The sequence below is a fragment of the Archocentrus centrarchus genome, unplaced genomic scaffold (assembly GCF_007364275.1).
Source record: "Archocentrus centrarchus isolate MPI-CPG fArcCen1 unplaced genomic scaffold, fArcCen1 scaffold_29_ctg1, whole genome shotgun sequence".
Taxonomy (NCBI): Eukaryota; Metazoa; Chordata; class Actinopteri; order Cichliformes; family Cichlidae; genus Archocentrus; species Archocentrus centrarchus.
In genome coordinates, this window is record NW_022060258.1 from 1109441 (window position 1) to 1125762 (window position 16322).

Genomic DNA, 16322 nt, shown 5'->3' on the forward strand with positions numbered 1-16322 from the left:
CTTCAGCAGCACTGTGCTATGGACCAGCAGGTGGTTAAATTTTCACAGCATTCTCTCTGTTGTTGGCAGGCTTGTCTGACAGACACATGACAGGTTTAACATCTGTCTTTGTACCACATGTTTTGTTGCAAATGAAAACTCAATAGAACAAATGGCCTCTGACTAGCTAGCCAGTGAGCTCTGTACCAGTTTCATGAAATTCCAATATTTTGCTTACTAGTAAAATGGGTGGATTCAAACTAAAGGAGCTATATTCTGAACTGTGTATCAGATCCAGATGTAAATACCTTGAAATAAAAGCAGAGATGTTGAACTTTTGTCTCATATTGATTTTTTTTTGTTTTTTGTATTTATGTATGTATTATGTATTTTTTTGTATTTATATATGTTGGTGATGTTGCCACAAGTGATAATTTCCAACACGTAACACTATTTGCAGTGTTTTCATTTACAGCCATAGAGTACCTCAACACGATGCTCCACTTTCTCACTTACTGCAACCTACAAGTCATTGCTCGGTGTCACTGGGTCAGGTGATCGCAGGAGATCTAAACACAAACTGCAGGGCAGCTTTGAACATTGATTGTTCTGCGCGTTAAAAGCATAAGCCTTTGGCATCTCGGCGACAAGATGGCGCCGAGATGCCTGGCCTGCCGTCTGTCACTGCCTTGCCTGCTTGCACTGGTGCTTTTTTTTGACGGGTTTTTTACAAAAATTCAGTGTCAGCGCTCTGTTGGTCTATGATCGCCAAACTCTCTTGGATCTTCGTATTTTGGCCGAAACAAAGTTTACTTACGGCAACCAAGAAATCGTGCCACCGGTTTTGTCAGAAGTTCCGGAGTTTCTTAGGTGCGCTTCGGGTCCACCTCTCCGGAGGAAACGTTCCCGTTACCGTGGGAGACGTGGTGGGAGGCTGGTGAGGATGAAGGCCTATTTAGCACAGTATACTGGGAAAACTGACAGATATTCGTGGTACCCTGTGTATGGAGTGCCTCATAACTGCTTTTCTCTTTGGCGCTCTCGGGACCCTGCGTACACCTGGTTGACGCCTGTTGTTGACTTTGAAGGACCGGCCCTGCTGCCACACCCTTACCGCCTGCGGTTTTGCCGTCCTAAGCGGCGGGGAGTGGATCTGGGAAATCTGCGGACCTTTCGCCAGGATGTCTGCAGTGTTAACGTCCCGACTCCGCCGGTGTCCGTGAGGTTTGGCCTGGTGAACGCTAGATCCCTTTCAAATAAAACTTTTATTCTTAAGGATTTCTTCACCTCAAATGGACTGGACTTTCTCTGTGTGACAGAGACTTGGGTGAATGTTGGTGATTTCAGTGTCATATCTGAACTTTTACCGCCTGAGTGTGACTATATAAATTGTCCCCGGACGTCAGGCCGTGGAGGTGGAATAGCGACGTTTTATCGGAATATGTATAAATGTAAATTGCTGCTCCCATCATGACCTGTCTCCAGCTTTGAAGTAAGTTTATTTGAATTGGGTCGTTCTCACCCTGTGATATGTGTTATTATCTACAGGCCGCCTGGATATAATAAGGACTTTTTAAATGAATTTTCTGGACTGTTGGCAGAAATTTTGCTCAAATATGACCAAGTCCTTATTATTGGTGATTTTAACATACATGTTTGTTGTCCGGATAAACCGTTGGTCAAGGACTTTTTAAATTTGATTACTTCTTTTAATTTTATGCAATGGGTATCTGGGCCCACTCAAGAACGTGGGCATACTCTGGACCTTGTTTTATCCTATGGTCTGTCTATTTCTAACTTGTCGTTAAATGATGCTGTTTTTTCAGATCATAAGCCCGTGCTTTTTGACATTGCTGTGCCTTGTGGCCGTATGAAATCTTGTGTTTCTGCACGTAGTCGTTGTGTTGTAAACCAGCTCACTGCTGCCCGTTTTTCCGCCATTATCGAACAGAACTGCGGAATTCCGGAGTCTGTATGTTTAGACACAGAGATGATTAATTCCTGGCTTCTCTCTATCTGCCAGACTGCATTAGATGAAGTGGCCCCATTGAAGCTCAGGAAACCTAAAATTAAGCTAGAGCCTTGGTTAAATGACACAACTCGTGCTGCCAGACGAGATTGTCGGAAAGCTGAATGGAAATGGAAAAAAGACAGATTACAGGTGTCTTTTCAAATGTTAAGAGACTGTTGGCATCACTACCAGGTAGTTGTGAAACATGCCAAACGAGAGCACCTATCAAGGATAATTTTGTCAAATTGCCACAAGCCTCGTATTTTATTTAATACTATTGATAATGTTTTAAATGCCCCCCAGAATACAGGTATTGAGCCTTCACCTTAGGTATGTGAGGAATTCTGTAGGTTCTTTGTGGATAAAGTAAACAATGTTAGGGCCCTCATATCACCTCCAACTTTTGACCCTTCATTCAAGATTCAAGAAGTTTATTGTCATGTACACCGCAAAACACTGTGGTTATGCTGAGCAATGAAATTCTTACTTGCGACTGCTTTACAAACAATTGAAATAAGCAACTAAGTTAAAATAAAATTTAAGAACTAGTATATTAGGAAGTAAAAGTAGAAAATAAAAATAAATAAATAATAAAGCAAGTGCAATATATACAGATATATACAGATGAAAGAAAGGCAGGTAATCACAGTTTGGTAATCAGTCAGTGGTTCAGTAGCCTGATGGCCTGTGGATAGAAACTGTTTTTTAGTCTGGTTGTTCTTGCTTTTACACTCCTGTAACGTCTGCCAGACGGCAGGAGTGTGAACAGTGTGTGCTGTGGGTGGGTGCGGTCCTTGATGATGTTGTGTGCCCTCTTTATTACCCGGGTATTATAAGTGTCCCGTAGTGATGGGAAGGCAGCTCCACAGATGAATTGTGCTGTTTTGATGACACGCTGGAGAGCCTTCCTGTCCTGACTGGTGCAGTTTCCATACCACACCGTGATGGAGTTTGTCAGGATGCTCTCCACAGTGCATCTGTAAAAGTTGCTGAGGAGCTTAGGGGATAATCCAAATTTACTCAGTTTCCTTAAGAAGAAGAGTCTCTGCTGAGCTTTCTTGACAGTCTGTGCTGTGTTGTAGGTCCAGGTGAGGTCTTCACTGATGTGGGTGCCAAGGAATTTGAAAGTCTTCACTCTCTCCACCTGAGTCCCGTTGATGAATAATGGAGCATGCTGGTCTCTTCTCTTCCTCGGGTCAATAATCTCTCCTTAGTCTTCTCTGTATTTAAGGAGAGATTATTTTCCTGGCACCAGGACACCAGCTGGGCCACCTCTTCCCTGTAAGCTGCTTCCTCTCCCCCAGTAATCAGCCCAATGACGGTGGTGTCGTCAGCAAACTTGACGATGGAGGTGTTGCTTTGGGAGGGGATGCAGTCGTAGGTGAAGAGGGTGTACAGGAGAGGACTAAGCACACAGCCTTGTGGGGTCCCAATGCTCACTGTCTTTGTTTCTGATGTCCTGGTACCAACTCTGACTGCCTGAGGTCTGTCTGTAAGGAAGTCCAAGACCCAGCGGCAGAGGGAGGGTGGTATTCCGAGGGTGAACAGCTTTTCAACCAGCCTGCTTGGGATGACAGTGTTGAAAGCTGAACTGTAGTCTATAAACTGCATTCGAACATAAGTGTCCTTATTTTCAAGGTGTGAGAGGGCTGTATGGATGGCTGCATTAACAGCATCATCAGTTGAACGGTTCTGACGGTATGCAAATTGCAGGGGATCTAATGTGTCCGGAATGGATCCTTTAATATGGGACATGACCATCCTCTCAAAGCACTTCATTACAAGTGAAGTGAGTGCAATGGGACGATAGTCATTCAAAGAGGTTGTGTTGGTTTTCTTGGGGAGGGGCACTATAGTGGTGGACTTGAAGCATGTGGGCACAGATGATTGGGAGAGGGACAAATTAAAAATATCTGTAAAAACCTCGGCCAGCTCTGAAGAGCAGACCCTCAGAGCACGGCCAGGGATGTTGTCGGGGCCAGGTGCTTTTCGGGGGTTGGTCCTCCTCAGGGCCTTGCACACCTCAGTCGATGTTACAGTGGGTGAAGAGCTCTGTGTTGCCTCCGGTAGTAGAATCTCTCTACGTTGGATGGAGTTGAGGGTGTCAAAGCGAGCATAGAACTGGTTCAACTCATCTGGTAGGGCGTTGTTGCAGGCTGTGATCCTGCTGTTCCTCTGCTGAAAGTCAGTGATGTGTTGCAAGCCCTGCCACATGCGTCGGGAATCAGAGTGTTTGTAATATCCCTCCAGCTTCAGTCTGTACTGCCTCTTGGCTTCCCTGATGGATCTACGTAGGTCATATCTGGTCTTTCTGTAGCCCTCCGTGTCACCAGAGGCAAATGCAGTTGAGCGTGCATGCAGCATGGAGCGTACCTCACAGTTCATCCATGGTTTCTGGTTGGGATATATCTTGCAGCATTTGGTGGGGACAATATTATCAATGCATGTGCTGATATAACTGGTAACCACTGATGCATATTCCTCTAAATCCACAGAACTGTCCTCTCTCAGAGCAGCATTCATAAATACATCCCAGTTTGTGGCATTAAAGCAGTTCTGAAGCAGCAGATCAGTCTCTTCACTCCAAACTTTAATGGTTTTAATTGCTGGGGGGGCTTGTTTGAGGAGCTGCCTGTACTTTGGATAGAGGAACACAGAAATATGGTTGGACTGTCCAAAATGTGGGCGGGGCACAGCCTTGTATGCATCCTTCACATTGCTGTACACGTGATCCAGAATGTTGTTATTCCTTGTGGGAAAGCTCACATGTTGATGGAACTTAGGGAGAACAGTCCTGAGGCTGCAATTGTTAAAATCCCCGGCAACAACAAACACAGCATCTGGGTGGGCGGTCTCATGTTTGCTGATGATGTCGTGCAGTACTCCTAGCGCTGTGGTCCGATCGGCTCACGGCGGGATATAAACAGCCAGCATTAACACAGCACTGAACTCCCTCGGTAAATAAAAGGGTCTGCACTTCACCATCAACACTTCGATGTCAGTACAACAGTGTTTCTCCACCACCTGAACGTCCACACACCATCGCTTGTTGACATAAACACATACACCGCCACCTTTGTTTTTACCCGAGGCAGATGTGCGGTCTCCGCGGTGCACTGAGTGGGTCTGTAGTTGAATGGCCGAGTCCGGCGTAGTTGCAGTGATCCAGGTTTCCGTGAAGATCAGAGCACAGCACTCCCTGATCTCCCGCTGAGCTATTGTCCTAGCTCTCAGCTCGTCCATCTTGTTTTCGAGAGAGCGGACATTAGCTACCAAAAGGCTAGGCAATGGTGGTCGTGTGGCTCTAGCCTTTAGTTTAGCATGTAGCCCTCCTCTCTTGCCACGCTTCCGTCTTGGATGCGCTCGTTGTCGGCTGCTCTGCCTGCCTGAGCGGGATCGTGGTGTTACGGCCTGCTGGCTGGAGCTGGCATGATCCAAACACAGAAGAAGGCTATGGTCCAAAAGGTCTAAGCTAAGCCCATGGGAAACTTTTCCAATGTCCAATAGTGTTTCTCTGCTGTACGTGATCCTTGAGTACAAGCACTGAATATTAGCCACACAAACTAGCACTAGAATAAACAACAAATACAATTGGTGTAGGGAGCGCGTCGCAAACACGTCTGCCACGGAGGGCGCCATGTTGATACAATGTGTGTCTCGGTTCCTTGCTCGACTGCCTTGTACCAGTTTGAGCCAATTACGTTGTCTTTGCTGTATGAGACTGTTAGTCATCTGAAGCCCTCAGGATCTCCTAAAGATACCATTCCACCCCGACTTTTTAAAGAGGCTATTGCTGCCTTAGGCCTGCTAGTCCTGGCTCTTATCAACAATAGTTTATCCTTAGGCGTTGTTCCTAAATCTTTTAAACATGCCTCAATTCAACCACTGATCAAAAAACCTGGATTGGACCCCACTGTGTTATCTAATTTTAGGCCTATTTCTAAACTCCCTTTTTTATCTAAAATACTTGAGAAAGTTGTCTATAACCAGTTGAAAGCCTTTTTAGATAAAAATAATATTCTTGAGATCTTTCAATCTGGTTTTAAACCTCTCCACAGTACAGAATCTGTATTGTTGAGGGTGTTTAATGACATTCTTTTGACTACAGATACAGGAGATCATGTGATTTTAATGCTTTTAGATTTAACGGCTGCTTTTGACACAGTGGACCATGATATTTTAATTTCTCGTTTAGAGCACTGTGCTGGTTTGGATGGCACTGTTTTGAAGTGGCTTAAGTCTTACTTGACCCAAAGGTCTTTCTGCATAAATCTAAATGAGTTTGAATCATCCTCTGTTCCGTTAACATGTGGAGTACCACAGGGATCAATTTTAGGACCTCTGTTATTTTCATTGTATTTGCTCCCCCTCGGAAGCATTCTTAGAAAGCATAAAATTGCTTTCCATTGCTATGCTGATGATACTCAGATTTATATGCCTTTGAAACGCAAGGAAACCCACTCTTTACAGACCCTGTTTAAGTGTCTTGATGATATTAAAGCATGGATGGCTCTAAATTTCTTGAGTTTTAATGAGAAAAAGACAGAGTTGGTTGTTTTTGGCCCTAGTGTCCCAGGTGGATCTTCCCCCGTGGACGTGGGGTCATTATCACAATATGTAAAGCCATCTGTCACAAATTTGGGTTTTATTATGGACGAGAATTTTAAATTGGAGGATCAGATCAGTACAGTGGTGAGATCTAGCTTCTTTCATTTGAGGCAGCTGGCAAAAATAAAAAATATACTATCGAAGAAGCATTTTGAAGTTGTGATCCATGCTTTTATTACCACTAGACTGGATTACTGCAATGCTTTATATGTTGGTGTTAGCCAGTCTGCTCTAGCCCGTCTGCAACTGGTTCAAAATGCTGCTGCACGCCTATTGACGGGATCACGAAAGAGAGAGCATATTACCCCTGTTTTATCCTCACTGCACTGGCTGCCCATGTATTTTAGAGTTCATTTTAAAATCCTTTTATTTGTTTTTAAGTCACTTCATGGCCTTGGCCCACCTTATCTTTCCGAGTTGCTGCACGTACATACCCCTTCCCGGTCACTCAGATCAGCTGATCAGCTTTTTCTGGATGTGCCGAGGACACAGCGGAGGCTCAGAGGAGACAGAGCCTTTGCTGTGGCAGGTCCAAAACTCTGGAACACTTTGCCAATAGAGATTAAACAGGCCTCTTCACTGGCCACGTTTAAGTCTGCTCTTAAGACCCACTTGTTTCGTTTGGCCTTTGATTAATAGGAGCGGCTGTCTATTGAAATTTGTATTTTATTTATTTCTAGGATAAATTATGCTATTTATTATTGGTTTTATTTGTGTGTATTATGTTATTGATTTATTGTTAGGTTAAATTATGCATTTTATAGTTGTTTTATTGGTGTGTATTATTTTATTAATTTATTGTTAGGATAAATTATGCATTGTATAGTTGTTTATTTGTGTGTAAATTTTTAAATCTTTTATCTTTTTTAATTTTCTCTTGTCCAATTGTGTTTTATGTACAGCACTTTGGTCAGTGGTTGCTGTTTTTAAAGTGCTTTATAAATAAACTTGGCTTGGCTTGGCATAATTTAATGCTTTACATTCTCCATATTAATTCAACAAAATTTGGACTTCTGTGATTCAATGTCGCTCACCCCCCCCCACACACGTGTCAAACTACAAGGATTGATTTTGCAAGTCTGAACAAGAAAAAAAAAGTTTTACTGGTTAAATGCTATGCTTGATCAATTTCTGACTTCTCAGACATGTTCAGTACCCCTCCCCCCAAAAAACATGAACTCAGCCTTTTTTGTTTGCCTAATAAGGAACAATATAATTTTAGCTGCATGTTGCTGAATTAATTGTTGCTAATAAAGACAAGGCTGCACCATGTTATGAAGGCGTTAATGTAAATAGCCCCTGGAGGCCACCAGGAAGCTTCCCACATTTCTGAAGTGTGAATACCTGGTCCTGTTCCTGTGACCATTTGATCTTGGTGCCGTTTACACGAGACCGTTTTCATTTTGAAACGGTGTCGTTTTGATGCGTTTCGGCCTTGCGTTTACACGACAACGGTGTCGTTTTGATGCGTTTCGCCCTTCTGTTTACACGACAACAGAGTGAAAACGATGTGTTTCAGAAACGGGGTCCAGAGTGGAGCGTTTCAGAAACGCACCGGCTTGCGTTTTCGTGTAAACACTTGAAACCGGGGTGATTTGAAAACGCTCGACTCGCACATGCGCACTATGGTTGCGACGGCCAGTTTTTCGCGCACGTGCAAACTGATAAACAGTACTCGCGGATTCACGAGTGCTTCTTATGCTTTTCCTGTGTTTTTACCATTTTGTAATTCAGCGTTGTGTGCAGCAGCGATCCAACCTCATCATCGGTCCACACAAAACCTCTCACATTGGCCGTTTTGTAAGTAATGAACAATTTGCCGCACTACCTACTGTGTCACTCCACGCATGCGCGTCTTGCGTAAACAAACTTTGCAAAGAGAAAACCAACGCCAACTTGTGGCCTGGCATGGGAACTACATCGTTTTCATCGTTTCACATGTCCTCGTGTAAACGCGGATCGTTTCTGAAACGCCATCGTGTAAACGAAAGGCTGAAACGCATCAACACGACACCGTTTCCAGTGAAAACGGCTTCGTGTAAACGGCACCCTTGTGTGATACCTTTGACTGTCACCAAGATGCTGCCCATCTCCTGGAGAGTGACCTCCTGTTCCCATTACCATTCAGTCTCTTTTGTTTTCTTGCTGTTGTAGTAGCCTGGCACCTCTGTGACCCTTTGATGTCTTACTTTGGTTCCTTGTATGTATTTAGCAACCCTTCCTCCAGTTTCTGTCACCTCCCCACTCTCCCTTGTAGTCTCCTGTATAAATATCATTCTTGTAGATAGCTCTGGGTTGGTTTACCTACTCAGACCCACCCTCTGTGTTTGTAAACCCATCGTATACCGTATACTTTAATAAATACACCACTACAGCAAACTCAAGGAAACCAGGGTCTGGAGTCAGGTTTTTTTCTTCGACAATGTACCAGAGAACCTGAAGAATATGCTTTACAAAATATATACATTCAGAACATCTAAACTCCTGATGTTCTAGTTCTCTCATCACTAACCGGGCCTGCCACTCACCATGATGGACTACACCCTTCAGACCATGGATTATGGGGTCAACAGCAGGATTGTCCTTTCCTCCCACCTAAGAAAGAAAAAAGAAAATAATTGCTGTATTTATTAAGTCATATAGGCTAATATTGAAACCATAGACTAATAAATTATACATTTAAATGTGTAAAAATAATAATAAAAAAAACATAGGTAGGTTTATGATAGGAAATTCTAATTCTGTTTCCTGAATGGATGAATTTCCTCATAAGGCTAGGACAGCCTTATTCAGTTTTACACTTTTGTATTTGGTAGTTTCTGCTGTATTCTCTGCTCTTGCAGTGATGCACATCAATAATTTCACTACAGCAATAGTGAAGTGTGCTTTAGCATGGGTTTTAATTTATTGGTTTAATTCAAGCTGAAACTGGTGCCACCAATAATGTAATGGTTAACACATTTGCTTGGCTAGTGAAAGGCTGTTGGTTTAAGTCTAGCCAGAGACACAAATCCCCTTTGGAGTTGAGTCAGGAAGGCTATCCAGTGTAAAACCCGGCCAAATCAAACATGTGGAGCAACATGCTGTGGTAGAATAGCTTTCTTTAAATTCAATGTGAAACTGTTGCTGAATCCAAAGAGTGATAATTTGACAGAGTGTAAGGAGTAATTGTAACACTGAAAGCAAAGAGAAGATGAGGCAACAACAGCAACAACAAATCATGAGCAGTGTACTTAGAACAAACAGCAGCAATCAGCAAACTCTCAAAGGCCTTCTTTATCTGAACTATGTGATGTCATATGAATGGGTTTTTCATTGTCTTCAATTAGAGCATCACTGTTGTCATGCAGACTCGAAATAAACAGAAAGCATAAAAAGCAGTGAAAAAATAGCAAATTACTGTATAAAACACCAAAAACACCACATACTTTATGGCCAATCAAAAATTAGTCATCTGAGGACTTAATGGTCCAAGGCTATGTTCACACTGCAGCCTGAAGTGACCCAATTCAATTTTTTGTGAAATCCAATTTTTTTTGCGTGGTCATTCACATTTCCAAATCTATGTGACTTGTATCTGATCTGTGTGTGAACCGTAAATGAACCTAAAAGTGTCCCGCATACGCATTAGAGGACCCAATAACGCCACTTAGCGAGCATGCTCAGTGTTTGCAGAAGTACGTTTGTTTGTCTTCTCGCTTCTGCGTAGCAGGACGCAGAATAGTGAAGTTTGTTGAGTATCAATGACGGCCAGGTCGGATGAATGTGACCTGGCCATACAGACAATATTTGTATTTTCTTGAACTGTGGGACCACGTTAAAAGGAAAGATTTCTGTTTTTCTCATTTTAGTACTTGTGTTTCAGCTGTCGCACATCATTTGCATCACAATGAAACTCTTTCACCGCGCAATGATCAGGCGTGGAATAAAACACTTCCTGGAGACAAGAAGCAACCCGCCACCCCCTATTTCCCCTATTGTCTGTAGAAATTTCTGAATGAATATGACTGTTAAAATCCATTTTTTAAAAGTATGCTACCTTTTGAATATTCACAAAACAGGTGTTAAGACATCTAAGATATCAACTTTGAGATATCATGCTGAATTCATAATAAAGTGTAGCTTAAAAATATGCAGAAGTCATTTCCACCTGATGGAATGATCTGACAAGCTAGAATATGCCTATTTAGTTATTTGGGTGGGAGCAGGCAGAAAACAGTTTCAAGGAGGCATTCCTGAAAACTCTGACACGCTGACCATTCTTGCTAGCTTGGGGCAATGAGATGAGATGAGATGAGATGAGATTTATTTGTCACATGTACAGTTTTACACAATGCAATGCACAGTGAAATGTATCTTGTACCTGCAGCTGAAAATAAGCAGCAAAAAAACATATAAATAATAAGAATAAAAATATGTAATTCACACTATACACTACACATAGAATAATGTAATGATTTACATTGTGCAATAATAGTGCTGTTCAGGGCTCAGATTTGAGCAGACAGATGGCGTGTGGGTAAAAACTCTTCTTCAGACTTTCAGTCTTAGTCCTCAGGCAGCGGTAATGCCAGCCTGATGGGAGCAGGAAGAAGAAAGAGTGTCCAGGGTGGTTGGGCGGTTTAAGGATCTTCAGAGCCCTTAACCTGCAGTGCTTGGTGTAAACGTCCTGCAGGTTGGGGAGGGTGGTTCTGATGGTCCGTTCAGCTGAACAAACCACCCATTTAAGGGCCATGAAGTCCTGTTTACTGCAGTTTCCCATCCAGGTGGTGATGCTCCCACACATGATGCTCACTATGGTTCAGGTGTAAAAGTTCCTGAGCACCTTGAGTGGAAGCTTGAAGTCTCTCAGCTGCCTGAGGAGACGCTGTCTGGCCTTCTTCACAGTGATGTTAATGTGATGAGTCCAGGACAGGTCCTATGAGATGTTCACTCCCAATTATTTGAAAGTGTCCACTCTTTCCACCTCAGCACCACTAATGAGAAGTGGATGGTAGTCCCTCTGCTGCTTCCTGCTGAAGTCCACGATCAGTTCCTTTGTTTTGCTGACATTAAGTAGAAGTTGTTCTCCTGGCACCAGTTCTCCAGGTGGGAGACCTCCCTCCTGTAGGCTGTCTCTTCATTGTTGGAGATCAGTCCCACAACAGCAGTGTCGTCAGCAAACTTTATGATGACATTAGACTCTGACATGGCCACGCAGTCATGGGTGTACAGCAAGTACAGCAGAGGGCTGAGCACAAAGCCCTGTGAGGATACAGTGATGAGGGGGAGGGGGCATGAGGTGAGGTGACCTGTTGATCAGGAAGCTGTAAACCCGGGGGGGTCGCGTGACCAAGATCCGAGATGGCAGCACAGTGAATAACTCCTAGGACAGTGTTCGAAATTTCTTTTTAAAACCCTTGTAAAAGCTGTAAATAAGGCTTGAAAGATACGACATTGATATGTTAAGCTTCATCATATGACCAATGATATTCCAGATACTTGCACAAAATGCCTATTTGAAAAAGGCACTCTTCTCCATTGTCTGTGGAAATGTCTTGAAATCCAGAAGTTTTGGAAGGGGGTTATTGGGTGTCTATCTGAATTGTTTAAGGTGAAAGTCCCACTAGAGGTTAAAATCTGTGTCCTAGGAATATACCCAATGGAATTTAAACAATCACAGACGAAAACTAAATTGATAGATTATGGACTTCTTCAAGCCAGAAGATCTATTGCATTATGCTGGAAGAGCATGGACACTCCCTCTCTGGGACTCTGGAAGAAAGAAATTGCAAACTCGCTTGGACTGGAAAAATTAACATACAACATGTTTACAAGGGTAAACAGCGAGACTTTGAGAACCTCTGGGAGCCATATATGAGGATCATAGGGACTGAAGGCGGAACTTATTAAGAGGAGTCTCGGACGGAGGTCTTGACTATGGTTTCTATTTACATATTGCCTTGTTAATTTTCTTTGTCTTGATCTAAAGGAATTTTTGTATATTTTTGGAACTAAACAAATGCAGGTTTGAATGATGAGTGTGTGAGTGAATGTAAGTGTGTAGAAGTACATGTTTACAATGATAAGTTTGTTGTTTGTAAGTTTGTTGTGACCTAAAAGAGAAAACTCAATAAAATATATTGAGGAAGCTGTAAACCCACCTGCACAGGGATGGGCCCAGGCCCAGGTCCAACAGCTCAGAGACCAACATGGAGGGGACTATGGTGTTGAATGCTGAGCTGTAATCTACAAACAGTGCTCTCACATAGTTCCCCTTACCTGTGTCCGCGTGGGAAAGGGTCTTATAGAGAAGGAAGGTTATGTCTTTTCTCTCCCCTCAGCCCAATCGGTCGCGGCAGATGACCCCCCCTCCCTGAGCCTGGTTCTGCTGGAGGTTTCTTCCTGTTAAAAGGGAGTTTTTCCTTTCCACTGTCGCCAAGTGCTGCTCATAGGGGGTCGTTTTGACTGTTGGGTTTTCTCTGTATTATTGTAGGGTCTTTACCCACAATACAAAGCGCCTTGAGGCGACTGTTTGTTGTGATTTGGCGCTATATAAATAAAATTGAATTGAATTGAATTGAATTGGTGTCGTCTGTGGATCTGTCTGGGAATTGTGCGAATTGTTGTGGGTTGAGGGTGGCGGGCAATGAGGCGGTGATGAACGTCTTAATGAGTTTCTCAAAACATTTCATCTGCACAGAGGTGAGCGCTATGGGCCTGAAGCCATTGGGGCTGCTGGGGTGTGGTTTCTTTGGGACAGGGACTATAATGGACTTTTTAAAGCAGGTGGGAATCACACACAGTTTCAGTGAAAGGTTGAATATTGCTGTAAACACAGGTGCTAGCTGGTCAGTGCAGGTCTTGAGGACAAGTCTACTAATACCATCTGGTCCAGCCACTTTCCTGGTGTTTACACTTCTAAACACCCTCCTCACGTCACGTTCCGTCTCTGCCCCACCGGCTGGGAGCACAGTGGGCTGTCGGCTTCCCGACTTGAAGCGTGCAAAGAAGTTGTTAAGTTCATTAGCCAGAGAAGCACCGACACTCACCGGGGGTGTGTGTGGTGCTTTGTAGTCCATGATGGTGTGTAGTCCCTGCCACAGTCCCCTGGAGTCAGACTGTTGTAGTTGTTGTTGTTCCAGTCTGCAGCCGTAGCAAATGTTTTGCCTCTTTCACCACTCTGCAGACATTGTATTAGGCAGCCTTGTAGTCTTCCATGTTCCCAGAGGTGAGGCCGGAATTGTAGGCAGTGGTGCGGTACCCCAGAGCATCACAGACAGATTGATCCACCCATGGCTTCTGGTTGGGAAAAGTCCTGATGGTCTTCCTAAGCAAAGTGTCATCAACAACTTTCCCAATAAATCCCACAACAATGTACCTTTTCATGTACATGGACTGGATTGAAAATGAATTTAAAAGCAGACAATGTCCAAAGAACAATTTTGACCTTCATAAACCCTGGAGAGTTCTTTAAAAATTACAGTAGGTGAAAGGCTTCTTCTATGCAAAATATAAAGAAGTGATTGTGGGTCAAAACTTTTGAACAATATTAAAGTTCAAAGAAATTTATAGCAAAAATGTAGGACTGAACAAACAGCATCCCAGCAAACAATAAATGAAAAATTAGGTTCTCCCAGTATCAGTCATAACATGCACATCTACTTTTGGAACTGTAGTATGTGGAAGTTTGTGCGCAAAAAATATTTTTTCTTCATTTCATTGTCTTTTAAATTGTATGGATTTACTATATTAAATAGAAAAGCATGAACAAAGATATGTTTGCTGGGAATAGTTTTAGTGATTTGCAGTGCAAAATGTCTGAATGGTCAAACTGACAAAAGCTCTTTTTGATTGATAAGTTAAACCCTCCAGTGTGGCTGAATTAAAAAAGAAATCCTGCAAAGAAGAGTGGGACAAAATGATGGTCATTTCCTGATGTGTAGTCATAGATGAAAAATTGCTCCAAAATGAAAGTTGAACTGATGTTACCGATATTATCAGTAGTCACAGATGCTATCATGACATTGGTTCAATTTACATTTTTAATGTTGCATGACATCATTTTTTGACTTTGTAGATAGATAGATAGATAGATACTTTATTGATCCCATGAGGGAAATTATTGTGTTTCAGCAGCAAGAAAAATAGTACAATCTACAGTAGCTAAACATCAAAGTGAGAGTGCCAACAATGGGTGCAAAACTATACGTATAGAAACAAAAATAGATAGAAAAAAGAGTTAGAGGAGTTATATTAATGCTGACATTGTACAAGAGAGTAGTGCAAATTGCAATGATAAATATGTAATATATACACTATGAATCAGAATATGTGCACAAAGAATCTGGAAGATGGCAGCAAGATGATATGATACAAAAATTTGTGTGTGGGATTTTCTGTCCTGACAGTTTTATTGAGAATGGTAGGACTGATTTCCTGAAGCATTCTTTATGGCAGTGAGGTTGAATCAGTCTGAGGGCGAAGGAGCTCTGCTGCCTCAGTAGTGTGGAGTGGAGTGAGTGAGATGGGTTGTCCATAATGGAAAGCAGTTTGTTCAGTGACCTCCTCTCCCTCACTGACTCAAACATCTCTAAATTCTCCCCTATGATGGTTCCAGCCTTGCGAATCAGTTTGTTGATCCTGCTGGCATGTCTGGCACTGATGCCAGCAGACAACAGCAAAGTAGATGGCACTTGCTATCACAGACTGGTAGAGTATCTCCAACATCTTGCTGCACACATTAAAGGATCTGAGCTTCCTTAGAAAGTAGAGTCTGCTCATCCCCTTCCTATACACAGCAACACTGTTGGTCCTCCAGTCCAGTCTGTCATTCAAATGAATGCCCAAGTACTTGTAGCTGTCCACCATTTCCACACCCTCCTTCATGATATTAATATGCTCAGTCACAGTTCTATTCCTCTGGAAGTCAACCATCATCTCTTTTGTCTTGCTGACCTCCTGCCAATATGCGGGCTAATCACCATTGTTGGTCAGAGAACCAATGAGTCCACTGACCTTAATACAATCAGCATATTTCAGCTGGGTCCTTGGAGGTGCAGTAACTCATGAAGAGCAGTGGGGAGAGTACACCACCCTGAGAAGCACTTGTGCTGACTCCAGAGCTGACTCAGCATCCTATCCTGCTATTTCCCGTCTGTCAGGAAACTGGTGATCCAGTGGCAGGAGACACAGTGAGAGTTTGATGGAGAGCATTTCAGTGTTGAATGTCAAGGCCAAGTCTATTAACAGGATCCTTGCATGTCCCTGCATGGTCAAGGTTTTGTAGGATGTAGTGCAGTCCCATATAACAGCAGAGCTCTTTGCCCAGTAAGCAAACTGTCTTCATAACCACAGATGTCATAGTGACAGACCTGTGGTCATTCAGTCCTGTTTTTTTTTTTTTTATTTCTTTCATAACATTCCACCATCACATTTATTTGTATTAGTTTTTGAACACTTCATCATATAGATATAACACTTAATATGTCTACACTATATAAAGCAAGAGACATAAACAGAGTAAAAGAAATAAAGTGACCGCAGGAAAAATTAACTGGGGATTAATGGACCACATAAAAGACTACTTAAATAATTGATGGCTTCAACTTAACTTTTTTATTCCTGCCATTGGAGAGAAATAAGACTGATCTCAGTCCACTCAAAGCTCCACTCACCAGCCCAGAACTTTATTGGTGGCTGGACTTTGATCTACCAGCATTACAGCTTGTAAGGTCACACCATC

General features: G+C 42.8%; 1 protein-coding gene across 1 annotated transcript in view; it reads right to left on the reverse strand.

The window, feature by feature from the left end:
* The window catches only part of LOC115776234 (receptor-type tyrosine-protein phosphatase gamma-like), a 462780-nt gene that overhangs the window by 72157 nt on the left and 374301 nt on the right, over positions 1 to 16322 (reverse strand). The window contains exon 6 of the mRNA XM_030723842.1: positions 9127 to 9193. Within this exon, the coding sequence (XP_030579702.1) occupies positions 9127 to 9193 (67 nt within the window). The remainder of the gene's footprint in view (positions 1 to 9126; positions 9194 to 16322) is intronic.